The following is a 12,418-nucleotide window of genomic DNA, read 5'->3' as shown; positions in this document are numbered from 1 at the left end:
TTCTCCTGATCAAATCAACAGCAGAGAGTTAAATGGAGGGGGAAAGTCTTTGGTCCTCCACTCTCTCTCAGGAGACAGTCATGTCTCCGATGGTCCATATCCCTGATTCTTCACCTGCTGTTGTTCCATGCTGCCTAAGGTTTGGGTAAATGGACACTATTCCAAGCTTTAGCTTCGAATTTATCTGTAGTCTTCTATCTTGCTGAACTGAGTCAGAGCATGAGTGGACAGAGCTTTCTTGTGCCAAACTGACTTCTTGGTGCCTTTCCCCAGTCCTAGGACTTTTATATTAGAAGTCTAATGTCCAGGACTATGAGTGTGTGCCAGATGGGACTCAAAGCCACAAGACAAACAGCACATAGCACATTTAGAACACTGAATGTATTTGAGTACAGGCACACATATACAATATTTCATCTATCTATCTATATCTATCTATATATATATAGATAGATATATATATATATATATATATAGAGAGAGAGAGAGAGAGAGAGAGAGAGGAAGGGGATCCCCCCAAAAAATGGACTTATTTTTTGAAGGGTGGGCCCTTTGTAGTATAGGCTTCCCCAGCTAAGTAAGTGTTCTAGGAACTCATCAGCTTCAGTGTACCAGCTAGCATTGTAAGAGCCTGCATTCAGCTTCAGTGAATTATTTTGGGGGGGAGATTCTTTCAACGTGCTTGTCGATTTCATAATTTCATTCATGAGTACACCTGCCTACACCTTACTGAGTGTTCAGCAGTTTTTGACCCCATGCTCCACCCTCTTTATTCACTTGATCTCACCCAGAGGGGATTTTTGTTTTTGTTGTTTCCCTGGCTGAAAAGAGTTCTCAAAGGGAAATGTTTTTGCCAATGTGGAACAGGTGAAACAGCAACAACAACAAAATGGCAGAAGCACTAAAAGGCATCAAAATTGATGAGTTCAAAAACTGTTTCGAGCAGTGAAAAAAGCATCTCAATAGGTGTATTGCATCAACTGGAGAGTACTTTCAAGGTGACTGAAGTTTAAACATGTTTGAATAAATACATAATTTTTTATAAATAAATTCCGGGTTTTGGGGGGACCCCAAATATATATACACATACATATATATACATCTAACAAAATTTGGCTAAATTCACAAAAACAAGCTACATACAACAGTCCCACCACTGTGAAGGTGTACGAAGCACTAAAAGGTAACTTCTCTCCAGGTCATTTGTACTTCTTAAACTGAGAGCTTCACTATACATTCTCTGAGGTTGGTTTCTTAAAGTCAGAGCATCTCATCCTGGGAGTTGAATGCAGGGAGAGGGTAGAGAAAATGTTGTGCTGTCCCCAGAGGCTAGTATGTATGACCAATAAAAAATGTTGATTAGAAAACTATTCCCCAAACCACAATCTCAAACTTTTGCTGGTAGTAGCATGATTTTAGAATACCAGGTCCATATATATATATATATATATACACACACACATCCCCCCCTACACACCCCATATATATTTTTTTTAATTGGAGTCTAACTCTGTTGCCTAGACTGGAGTGCAGTGGCATGATCGCTGCTCCCCACAGCTTCGAACTCCTGGGTTCAGAAAATCCTTCCCCCTCAGCCTCCCAAGTAACTGAAACTACAGGTGTGTGCCACTGCACCCACTAATTTTTTTTATGTTTTGTAAAGACAAGGTCTCCCTATATTGCCTAGGCTGGTCTCAAACTCCTGGGCTTAAGCAATCTTCTTACCTCTGCCTCCCAAAGTGCTAGGATTATAGGCATGAGTCACTGTGCCTAGACCAGGTCCATATTTATATTATATAAGAAGTTCTGGTAGTCCTGGTTACAGCAAAAGAAATCAAATATTTGAGTGAGGAAAGGTAAAGAGGAGAAGAAGGAAAGGCTAAACTATGCAAAGGTAATATATATACATAGCTGGCAGAGGGGGGAAAAAACCAGACTGTGATTGGAAAGATCATAAAGCTCAAATATTTCAATCTTGCATCATCAAATGCTTAATCTTCTCTACCATATTTTGGTCTTGTTGGTGCCACCCTTGGCTTGAATGAGTCCAGTCACAGGGACTCACTTCTTCTGTTTCATTATATTGCCTAACTCTGACTTCTGAAATACTCTCCTTTATACTTGGCTGAAAGAGAAAGAAGTGTGGCATAAACTTTACTTTCTCTTTTACTTCCACTACTCAGAGGAAGAGGACACTGTGGGTGCAGATGCTGCTAACATCACATCCGCCAGGACCAGCTTCAGGAGTTTAGGAAGGGTGGAGCGAGACACATAGCTGAGTCAGGAGGTTAGCTCCAGACACTTGAGCAGATCAGAATCCTTTGAAACCAAAATCATCAAAAGGTCAAGAAATGTATTAAGGGCTTTTAACTACAGTCGAACATTCAGAGGAAGTTGACTGGGGAAAAGCACTCAAGAGTCACAGGTTTTATGTACACTGAAGATTATTTGTCTTGTTTTTTTTTTAAAGAATTATTTGTGTTGGTCAAGATGGATTGCATGATCTTGCAATTTTAATACTTAAAAAGTTGGGAGAGAATGATAATCTCTATTCTCAATTACTCTGATATTTACCCCATGAACAATGTGGTATCATTCTCTTTCCTACCAACAGGAACCCAAAATGCAGAGTCAGGTTGTTTAAAAGGTGTATTCCTTTTGAAGATTAAATGTTCTGAATGATAACAAATGTACAGAATTCATTCTAATGGTGACTGGAGTTCAAGTGATTACTAATGTATACATTAGTACAACAAGGGCTCCTAATAATTGATACAATTCTAAGAACCTTGGAAGGAGGGAAGTCTGGAAAATTAAAAAAAAAAAAGATAAGGCAATTGGTTTTCCTGCCAGTTCTGTTGAGATCAAGTATTTCTGTCAAAATATTCCTCTCTAATTGCAGAAATTTATATGCAGCATGGATCATGATTGTCTACCATTATACTTATTCTACCTTTTTTTAAAAAGAGAACTTTTTGACAATTCAAAACCTTGATTGCAAACATTTGAGATAAAACATTTGAGATAAAATCCTCCAGGAGCTTATTTTAAGACAGGAAAAAGGTGCCATTTCCAGAAGATCTGATTTATTAGGGATAGCATTTGACTCAGGAACCTGCATTTTGCAAAAACTCCTACTTGTTCCTGGTTCTAGTGCTCTACAGACATTTTTAGGACAATTAAAGCAGAAAGAAAATTTTCTGTGTGTGCTTGAAGTGAGTCTTTATTACCAGCAGGTGGCTCTATAACATCTTAAATCAGAGACTTTGCTGCTAACTAGCTGGAAAATAAATGCTCTGAGGCCTTTGTTTTCTCTCTGTACATTTTTTAGGGGTTGAAATTGGGGTAGGAAGAAGGAATGAAAGAGGGTGCTGGAATATGGTGTGGTAGAAGGAACAAGCAGATATTAAAATGAATCATTACTTGTTGGTAGCTCCTCCCAAAAATATTATAACACTGTTATTAAAGGAAATTTTCTTTAAAGTACACCAGAAAAACCTAATGTCCAATACAACTAAAAGGTACAGAGGCTCTTAGAGTCTTCATGAACACTGAGCTTTCAAATCTGGGAAAAATACTCTTATAGTTAGTCATTGTTGCCGTTCACTCGTCTCTTTACGGAATCCCAGTTGTGGGCCATTAAGTACCAGGTGGGATCGAGGTAATATTGACATTGCTACTTCCTCCTAAGCTGCTGCTTCTCTCTTATGTGATTTCTCAAGAACACACCACCTGGGTATAACCAGGGACTGGGTCACAATAACAATGACAAAACAATGGTCTCTGGCTCTGCTCCAATGGACAAAAGAACTGGACCTCAGTGCCTTGATTCTGCCTTCTGATGTCAGGAATATGTGAGGAGTGTCATGTGCTCTCAAGACAGTGAGTGCATCAATACCTCCCTTTCCTTGGAGGTTCCTGAAGGTGCCCAGTTGCTGCAATGATGTCACTCTTCCTGGAGGTAATTGCTGCTGCTGTCATCACGTCCCCAACACCACCTATGCTGGTGACATCTCTTCATTCTACTCTGATCTTTACTGCGTGGTCTTTTGGTTTGAACTGAGGGAGAGAGTTTGGTAAAGACCAAGAATAAACTTTGCTGGTATGAGGACACAAAACAAAGCAGCTTATATTCCATCCCATCTTTCATTTACTCACTTCTCACTTCAATCCCTTTCTCCTCCATTTGCCCCATTCCCCAGCCAGGGAAAAAAAAAAAATGGTTAATGAGCCATCACAGCAGCACTCAAAGCGTTGTGTAATCTCGCTTAACTCCAGGCAATGTTACTGGATTGAACAAGTGCCAGGGTCCTGATCCTGTTTGTGGTCTGTTCCTTTCCCATCTAGCACACCACTGTGGCAGTAAGGATGCACAGGGTGTTCGCTCTGAGGGCCAGAGACAGTTCAAGCCCCAACATCATCAAGTCAATATGTTTCCTCTGCAGTTCTTTGGGTGCCTTTAATCAAGTAAAATCCAGGCCAGTTTATCCTGCCGACCAGACATATCCGAATGGTAGGCTGTTTTGGCACTTGCTATGGGACACCCTATTCATTATGACATGAATCCAAACAAAATGGACCATATGTAAAATATAAACACCTCAAAAATCTAGTCACCAAGGAGAGGGCAAAGGCAGTCAGATCTTTAGGAACTCAGAGGGTCGTTACCATTACGTGTTACCTGTTATTATTGTAAACCTGGTAAAGGCTGTTTATGAACAAAGTACATTAAAGAATTTGGACTTTTTTTAAATTGACAAGACAGGCCATTTCAGGTATTTGAAAAGAGGAATGAAATTATTCACATTTCACTATAACACAATGGAGAGTGGTTGGGGAAATCAGAGTGTAATGGAGAAAAATAGCTTAGACAAGAAAGCACATTTTGTATTTGTATTTATAGAAACAAGTTTGGTTGTATATAATAAAAATGGATGAACAGAATGATGAGGCATCCAAGTGATGAAAAATAATTTCAGAAGTAGGCAGTGTGCCCACTCAGGTTCTAGAATTATAGGTCTTTTTGGAAGTGAAGAGTAGGGTTTGAAGAGGCAAGCACCAGAATTAAGAAGGGCCATGAAAGTAGTCTCGTGTACCAGGAGGCCTTTTGCATGCTTTCTTGCTTTTTTCTTGCTTAGATTATTAATTTCAATAATTACCTGAAAGAATCTTATTTCCCATTCTCCATTCTGCCATAGCTATGCACTTCCTAAAGTACAGTGTGAATCATTTTACTCCCCTTCTCAAAAACCTGCGGTGGTCCCTTTCGTCAATTAAAACAAAACAAGTCCAAGCTCTTGAATATGCTTTGGTCATAAACAGCCTTTACCAGGTTTAAAGTAACAATAAGTAACATATAATAGGAAGTGCCTGACACAGTGATCGAGAGACTTGGAGACACAGCTGTGCCACTCACCAGCTATGAGATCTCTGGCAGGGTGTAGCCTCTAAGCCTCACTGTCCTCGGTAAAATGGGAGTGATAATGGTACCTAACTCACCGGACTGTTGGAAGATTAAATGAGACGAGATGAGTTATATTCTCCACCTATTCCACAGGCTACTCTATTATATTTTCTGTTTCTCACAACTACCATTTGTTGTCATGGCTTTGATGATGTCTTCTCAGTTGCATATGTGTCTCCCATACCAAAACTCTCCCCTCGTTTTTCATAAGTGGGAACTTTTCTCAGAATTCAAGACTTGAATGCCACCTCCTTAACTAATGCCTCCCTGGGTGCTTCTCCCATCAAAATGTAGACTTCTTTATTGTTCTCCACATGTACCACAGTCATCTTTCCATTTTGCCTCACATTCCAATCACAATTTGTAGTTCACCTATTGGACTCTCTTTTCTACTGGACTATATATTATCTGAGGATCACTTAACTTTTTTCATCCCTAGCACCTATCAGAATGATTTGTACATGATAAGTACGCCATTTGGTTATAATCGCTTATTAAAATTGACTTGCTTTAATATTTCAGACCACTTATTAATTTACCTTTCTTCCTTTGATAAGTTTCATAGTATAGTATTATGAAAATATGAACTATCCAAATTCTAAATGTTCATTTTTATTTAAAAACTTATTTTTTTTCCCTAAACATCTGTGGCATAGTAGAAAACTCCCACTGATAATTTGGTTCCCGTTACATAATTTGACAGAAAAATTATTCTCTTAGAGATTGTTAGCTGATTTTTAATGCAAATGTGTTTTTGGATTGTAGAAGTGAAATAAAAACACTATACAACATTAGAAAAAGAGAAAAGACAATGTATATCCCTACCTATCAAACATGAACCTGTTCTCTAAGGCCTTGCTACTCAAGGCATAGTCTGAACCAATAGCATCAGCTGAAAGCTTAATGAAAATGCAGAATATCAAGCCCTTCTCAGATCTGTTTAATCAGACTATGGTTTATCTACACATTAAAGTTGAAAAGTGCTGCTCTAAGACACTACCTAGAGCACAACAGAGCATGACTTTTAACAAGAGCATTTATCAAACATCTCCCTGTGTTCAGTAAATACTTACTGAGCATCTCCTGTATGTCAACTACTGAACTAGACTCTGTGTCTTCATTGGCAAGATTGCTTCCAGAGCTGACTCAGGAATATATAGAGTGTTGCTTTCCTTTTTAACTGATTTATTGAGCAAATCAAGTAGCTGTAAATTAAGAAGCTGTCAATTTCTTTTCTTTGTTTTTTTAAAGGTGTAGGGTGCAAGTCAGAATTAGGTACAAAAGTGGTACATAAGTGAGTTAGGTACCATTATTACTCCCATTTTACCAAGGACACTGAGGCTTAGAGGCTACACCCTGCCAGAGATCTCATAGCTAGTGATGGTACAGCTGTGTCTCCAAGTCTCTCGATCACTGTGTCAGGCACCTCCTATTATATGTTACTTATTGTTATTTTAAACCTGGTAAAGGCTGTTTATGACCAAAGCATCATACAGGTAAAGTCTGGGTCTCCCTTTGGTTCCTCACTTCACCTGGTTTGAGATCAGGTACCCTTACTGATGTTATGTACTACCCCCTTCCCTCCCCTGGCAGCATCCCATTACTGCCAAACCCTTTCTTATAGTGTTATGACAAAAGTTCAGGGTCCACCTATATGTGAGAACATGTAGTACTCAGTTCTTTGCTTCTGTGATAGATCACTGAGTCTGATAGACTCAAATCCATCCAAGTTGGTGCAAAGTTCATAATTTTTTCCTTCTTTACTATCATTTTTTGTTGTTGTTAATAGAGTAACATTTATTTTATTATTTTTTTTTTCTTGAGTTGGAGTCTCACTCTGTTGCCCAGGCTGGAGGGCAGTGACATGCTCCCAGCCACCGCAGCCTCGACCTGCTGGGTGCCAGCGATCCCTCCGCCTCAGCCTTCCAAGTAGCTGGAGCTACATACAGGCGTGCGCTACCACACCCAGCTAATTTTTTGATTTATTGTAGAGATGAGGTCTTGCCAAGTTGCCCAGGTGGGTCTCGAACCCACAGGCTCAGGCAATCCACTCACCTCGGCCTCCCAAAGCATGGGATTACAGGCTGAGCCACCGAGCCCGGCTCATTTATTTATTTCTTAACATTTTTATTATACATGCTGTATTCATGAAAAATCATGACCTTAGAAGGAGCTCAAATTAGAAATTATTTTCAGCTATGAGCTGGTCACAAGTCACATGTAGCATGGATCTGTTAAGCAGAAGCTCTCTTCTCCTTATAGATGGTCATCATTTTCTTGATCTCAGCAATAGCTTTCCCTGGATTCAGACCTTTGGGACAGGTCCTAGAGCAGTTCATGATGGTGTGACAGTGGTACAGAGAGAACGGGTTCTGCAGCTTGGCCAGCTGACTCCTCAGTGAAGTCCTCCCTGGTGTCCATCATCCAGCGATAGGACTGCATCCGAACCGCGGACCCACCAGTAGCTGAGGCTGCTGGCACTACAGCAGGTGCGGAGGATGCACTCATAGAGTCCATCCAGTTTCTCACCGTCTTCTATGGACTGCAGATACTGCTGCTTGCCTTGATGGGACTCAGCCTTCTTGTCAGGTAAGGCTCGATGCACTTGGACTTGTACTGGACATAGACGTTGCTCAAATCGGGCACAAGATCATTTATCATGTACCTATGTGGCAGAGGGTAGATTTGTAAGGCTTTGTTGAGGTTGACATCAATCCTTCGGGGGCAGGCCAGGGTGCTGCCTCTGTTGATGTTCATCGCACAAGAGCCGCAGATAGCTTTTCTCTCCGATCTTCGGAAGGTCAGGGTGGAATCAATTTCATTCTTAATCTGGATTAAAGCATCCAGTACCATGGGACCACATTTATTCAAACCAATTTCATAAGTTTGCAGACGAGGTTTACCTGCAGCCTTGTCGGGGTCGTAGATGGCAAACTTCTTGATTCGAAGAGCTATGGCTGCATCTGTTTGGCCCCCTTGGCAGGCCTGCAGGCAGGCTCCGCCAAGGGTTGTGGCTGAAACTAGCTCAAGGAGAGTCAGACTACCACCGCCATCTCAGCTCCTGACGTCAGCCCCATTCCTTTACTCCCAGGTTGCTTTCGGTGACTTCCCGTGAGCATTGTGGCACCAAGCCTGGATCCACTGAGGACCCGCTAGCCTCGTAGGAGCCACTGAGTGGGAGGTCAGTTTTGTCCTTCTTTATAGCTACATAATATTCCATCATGTATCTGTAAACTCTTTTTTTTAATCCAGTTCACTTTCAATGGGCAGCACAGTTGGTTCCATGTTTTTGTTATTTTGAATAATACTGCAATAAACATTCCTGTGCAGATACCTTTTTTATAGAATGACTTGAGTTCCTCTGGTTATATTACCAGAAAGGGAATTGCTGGGTTGTATGGAAGGTTGATTTTTGGATCTCTTAGGAATCGTCACACTGTTTTCCACAGAGGTTGTACTAGTTTATACTCCCACCAACAGTGTAGAAGCATTCCTTTCCCTTCCCCCATCCTCTCCAGCACCTGGTTTGACTTTTTTTTAAGTTATTGATGATGGCCATCCTGACTAGAGTTAGGTGGTATCTCAGTGTAGTTTTAACTTGCATTTATTTGATGATTAGTGAGGCTGAGAATTTTTTCATGTGTCTGTTGGATGTTTATATGTCTTTCTCTGAGAAGTGTCTATTCGTGTATTTTGCCCATTTTTTAAATAGGGCTTTTTGGGGTTTTTTTTTTGTTTGTTTTTTTTGGTTTTTTTTTTTTCCCTTTCGGTATGTTCGAGTTCCTTGTAGATCCTGGATGTTAAGCCTTTGTCATATATACAGTTGGCAAATATTTTTTTCCATTCTGTGGGCTGTCTCTCACTCTCTTGATGGTTTCTTTTGAAAAGCTGTCCATTTCATAGAGGTGCAAAACATCTCTTCTTGCTTTCAACTTCTCACTCAGTAATGTCACCAAGTCTCTAAAGTTTGATGCTTTATTTATTTATTTATTTATTTAAGAAACAGGGTCTTGTTCTGTCACCCAGGCTGGAGTGCAGGGGCATGATCATAGCAATCATAGTTCACTGCAGCCTTGAATTTCTGGGCTCAAGCAATCCTCCCATCCTCTTGAGTAGCTGGGACTACAAGAACACGCCACCACATCCAAAGTTGTTTTTTTTTTTTTTTTAATAGAGATGGATTCTCACTATGTTACCCAGGCTGGGATTGAACTCCCGGACTCAAAGCAATCCTCTCACCTTGGTCTACAATGCTCTGGGTTTACAGGTGTGAGCCACTATGTCTGGTCTTGATGCTTTTTTAACATGCTCACTCATTTCATTAACTGCTGAAAAATAAGGGAGAAAAGGTATTAAATTAACATTTCACTGTAGCATTTAAAGAGTACCTTTTGTTTGCCTTAGAGAGCTTTCATAAAGTTTTATGTTTGAAAATTTTGAAATATACATATTTAAAAGTTGAAGCCCAAAAAGGTGACACTTTAAACGTAAATCTTAAGGTACTCTTTCCCAGAGGGATTTTCCTAAGGGAATAGGGGGGGAAAGAACTTTATGTATTGACTCGAAAAAAGGAAAAAAGGGTACCATACTGAAGTGCTCTTTAAGCATCAGAAGATATATGATAAATATTATACACTTTCTTTTACTTAACAGACAATTGGCAGATCAAAACAAGATTGTTTGGTAATATTATGCTGCAAAACAGGTTTAAATGGATATTAAGAATAGCCTGAAAGAGGAAATGTTAATAAGATGTCAAAAGAAGCCAATATGCAACAGGAGTTATGTGTATAGAAAGGTGAGTTGGGCACAGGAGATGAGATAGGGTCATCTGGTTATTAAATGTCAGCTGACCTACAAATCTGTGTATGAGCCTTCAGTCTTCTCTAAGGCTACTGCTCTCTTTTTCCATAGGAATATCCTGAGTCACTGAGGATCTGTCTGGCCTAAAACCGGTGACAGCCCCACAGTCAAGACCAGGGATCTCTTCTTGATTTGCCTGTTTGCCAAGATGTCCCTGTGATTTTCAATGTGCAAAGTCCTCAAAATCAGCAGAGACCCCATAGTTTTCCATCATGGAAAAGTACCACTTGAAGAAGTAGGGAATAGTGCAGAATGCAGGTAAACGGGCCTGTGTGCTTATGAGACTCCAGCTAGAGAGGCTCATTCCAAAATAGGATTTCCAATGAAGCTACTGCATTCAGCGCCTTGGCTACCATCTCGTTTACGAAAGAGAATCATATCAGCAAACCCCCCTGCCCTGGGGGGCGGGGGGTATTATGAAAAGCAAATAGGACAAATAGAGCTTATAAGAGGGTGTCACACGTCAGGGCAATACAAATGTAAGGTATCATCATTGCCTCCTCTGTAAAATGGGAATAATAGCACGGAATTGCTGCATAGGGGTGTCAAGGTGAATCTTAATGATGTCATGCTTGAAACACAAACCATCCTTGATGTTGTCATCCAAATATAAGATACAGCACCTTTCTCGGCCCGTTCGCCTCTCATATTCCTGCTGCTCCTGTGGTTTATGTCAACCTTTCTGTGTAATTGTTACCGAGTGGTGGGGGGAGGAAAGAAGCATTAGTGGTCGCGTTGAACTTCTGAGTCTGTGAGAGTCCAGAGGAAAGAAGACCTATGAGAGGCCCGACTTGGCCGAAGCCCGCAAGTTTCCACGATTGCCGCGGCCGCAGCTGCGTCGGTCTACAACAGGAAGGCGGGGAGTAACGGGGGGCGGAGGCTGGGGAGCAGGGGAGGCGTGGGAGCGGGACAGAGGGGCAGCCCGGAGGGCGCCGGCCAATCGGAGCGCGCTCCGCCAGCGGCCAATCACGGGCCGCCTCGCCCGGCAAATCTGCCCGGCAGTGCGGGGCGGGGCCGCCGGGAGTCCGGGTGCCGCCGGTGACACTTCTGAGTGCCTTTCGGGAAGCCACAGGGCGGGGGGCGTCAGTGCAGAGAAGCCGGGAGAGTAGCGGGCAGGCCCAGCCGAGGCACCAGCCCAGTGATATATATCCAGGAGCACAGACCAGGCTGGAGCGGGCGCGCCCGGGCGCGCACATGTGTGCAGACCCGCAGGCATGTCTCTGTGCTGTGTGGGCACCTGTCGTGTGAGTGGCTCCGGGCGTGGCTGATCCTTGGACGTTCAGTTTCTGTAAGATTTATCTCTAGGGGCCTACCTTCCCCCAGCTCCGGGGGGGAACGTAAGAAGTTTAACGGAGCAGGGACTGAGCAGATTAAGGGAGTGGAGCAGAGGCCGGGCCGGAGAGGGTGGAGACTGCGGTTGCTGGGGAGTAGGGAAGCACCTATTTGCCCCCGTCTCCCGACCAGAAATTTTGGAAAGACTGGCCTGGCCAAGGTGGCCCCGAAACGTCTACAGAGCCGAGAAGTGATGATCTCTGAGTGAGTGGCACTGGGCTGAGACTGGCCCATTTGTTGGCGAGAGGGATGCTAGCAATTAGGAAGGCAAGGAGGAAACTCAGGATGGGGACCATCTGCTCCCCCAACCTCAGCGGGACAAAGACATCATCGGAGGTCTGCAATGCCGACTGGATGGCCTCGCTCCCCCCTCACCTCCACAACCTCCCCCTTTCCAATTTGGCAATCCCAGGTATTCAATTCCTACTTGTTCCCACTGTGTTTAATTCTGCCATTTTAGTGTTGTTAAGGGGTTGGGTTGCTTTTCTATTATGCTGAGAAATTGTCAGTGACCCCTTTTTTATTTCCAAAACTTAACACTGAAGCTGCTGCCTGAAAGAGATTTAAGTGCACTGCATCGTTGGCAAAAGGACTCATGAGAATGGAAGCATCGTTGTTTTCGCTTGTGGTTTTTTGGTTTGTTTGGATTGTTTGTATTTGATAGCCTCATTCTAAGAATAATGTCCTTCTTAATGTTGGGGTCAGGCTATGTGAGGCATGCACGAAAATAAAAGGGGTACACTTTTAAGAGGGGGTGCA

General features: G+C 42.3%; 1 protein-coding gene and 1 pseudogene across 1 annotated transcript in view; one reads left to right on the top strand and one right to left on the bottom strand.

The window, feature by feature from the left end:
* Positions 1 to 7,698: 7,698 nt before the first annotated feature.
* On the bottom strand, positions 7,699 to 10,975 carry LOC103269012 (annotated as a pseudogene).
* Positions 10,976 to 11,376: 401 nt separating this feature from the next.
* Positions 11,377 to 12,418, top strand: part of PLCXD2 (phosphatidylinositol specific phospholipase C X domain containing 2) — a 53,930-nt gene continuing 52,888 nt past the window's right edge. The window contains exon 1 of the mRNA XM_008066590.2: positions 11,377 to 12,071. Coding sequence (XP_008064781.1) covers positions 11,909 to 12,071 — 163 coding nt within the window. The 5' untranslated portion in view covers positions 11,377 to 11,908. The remainder of the gene's footprint in view (positions 12,072 to 12,418) is intronic.

Source organism: Carlito syrichta, unplaced genomic scaffold (assembly GCF_000164805.1).
Source record: "Carlito syrichta isolate Samal-C Ts95f unplaced genomic scaffold, Tarsius_syrichta-2.0.1 Scaffold309017, whole genome shotgun sequence".
Classification (NCBI taxonomy): Eukaryota; Metazoa; Chordata; class Mammalia; order Primates; family Tarsiidae; genus Carlito; species Carlito syrichta.
The sequence above is the reverse complement of the archived record's forward strand: the minus strand, read 5'-3'. Positions and strand labels throughout refer to the sequence as shown.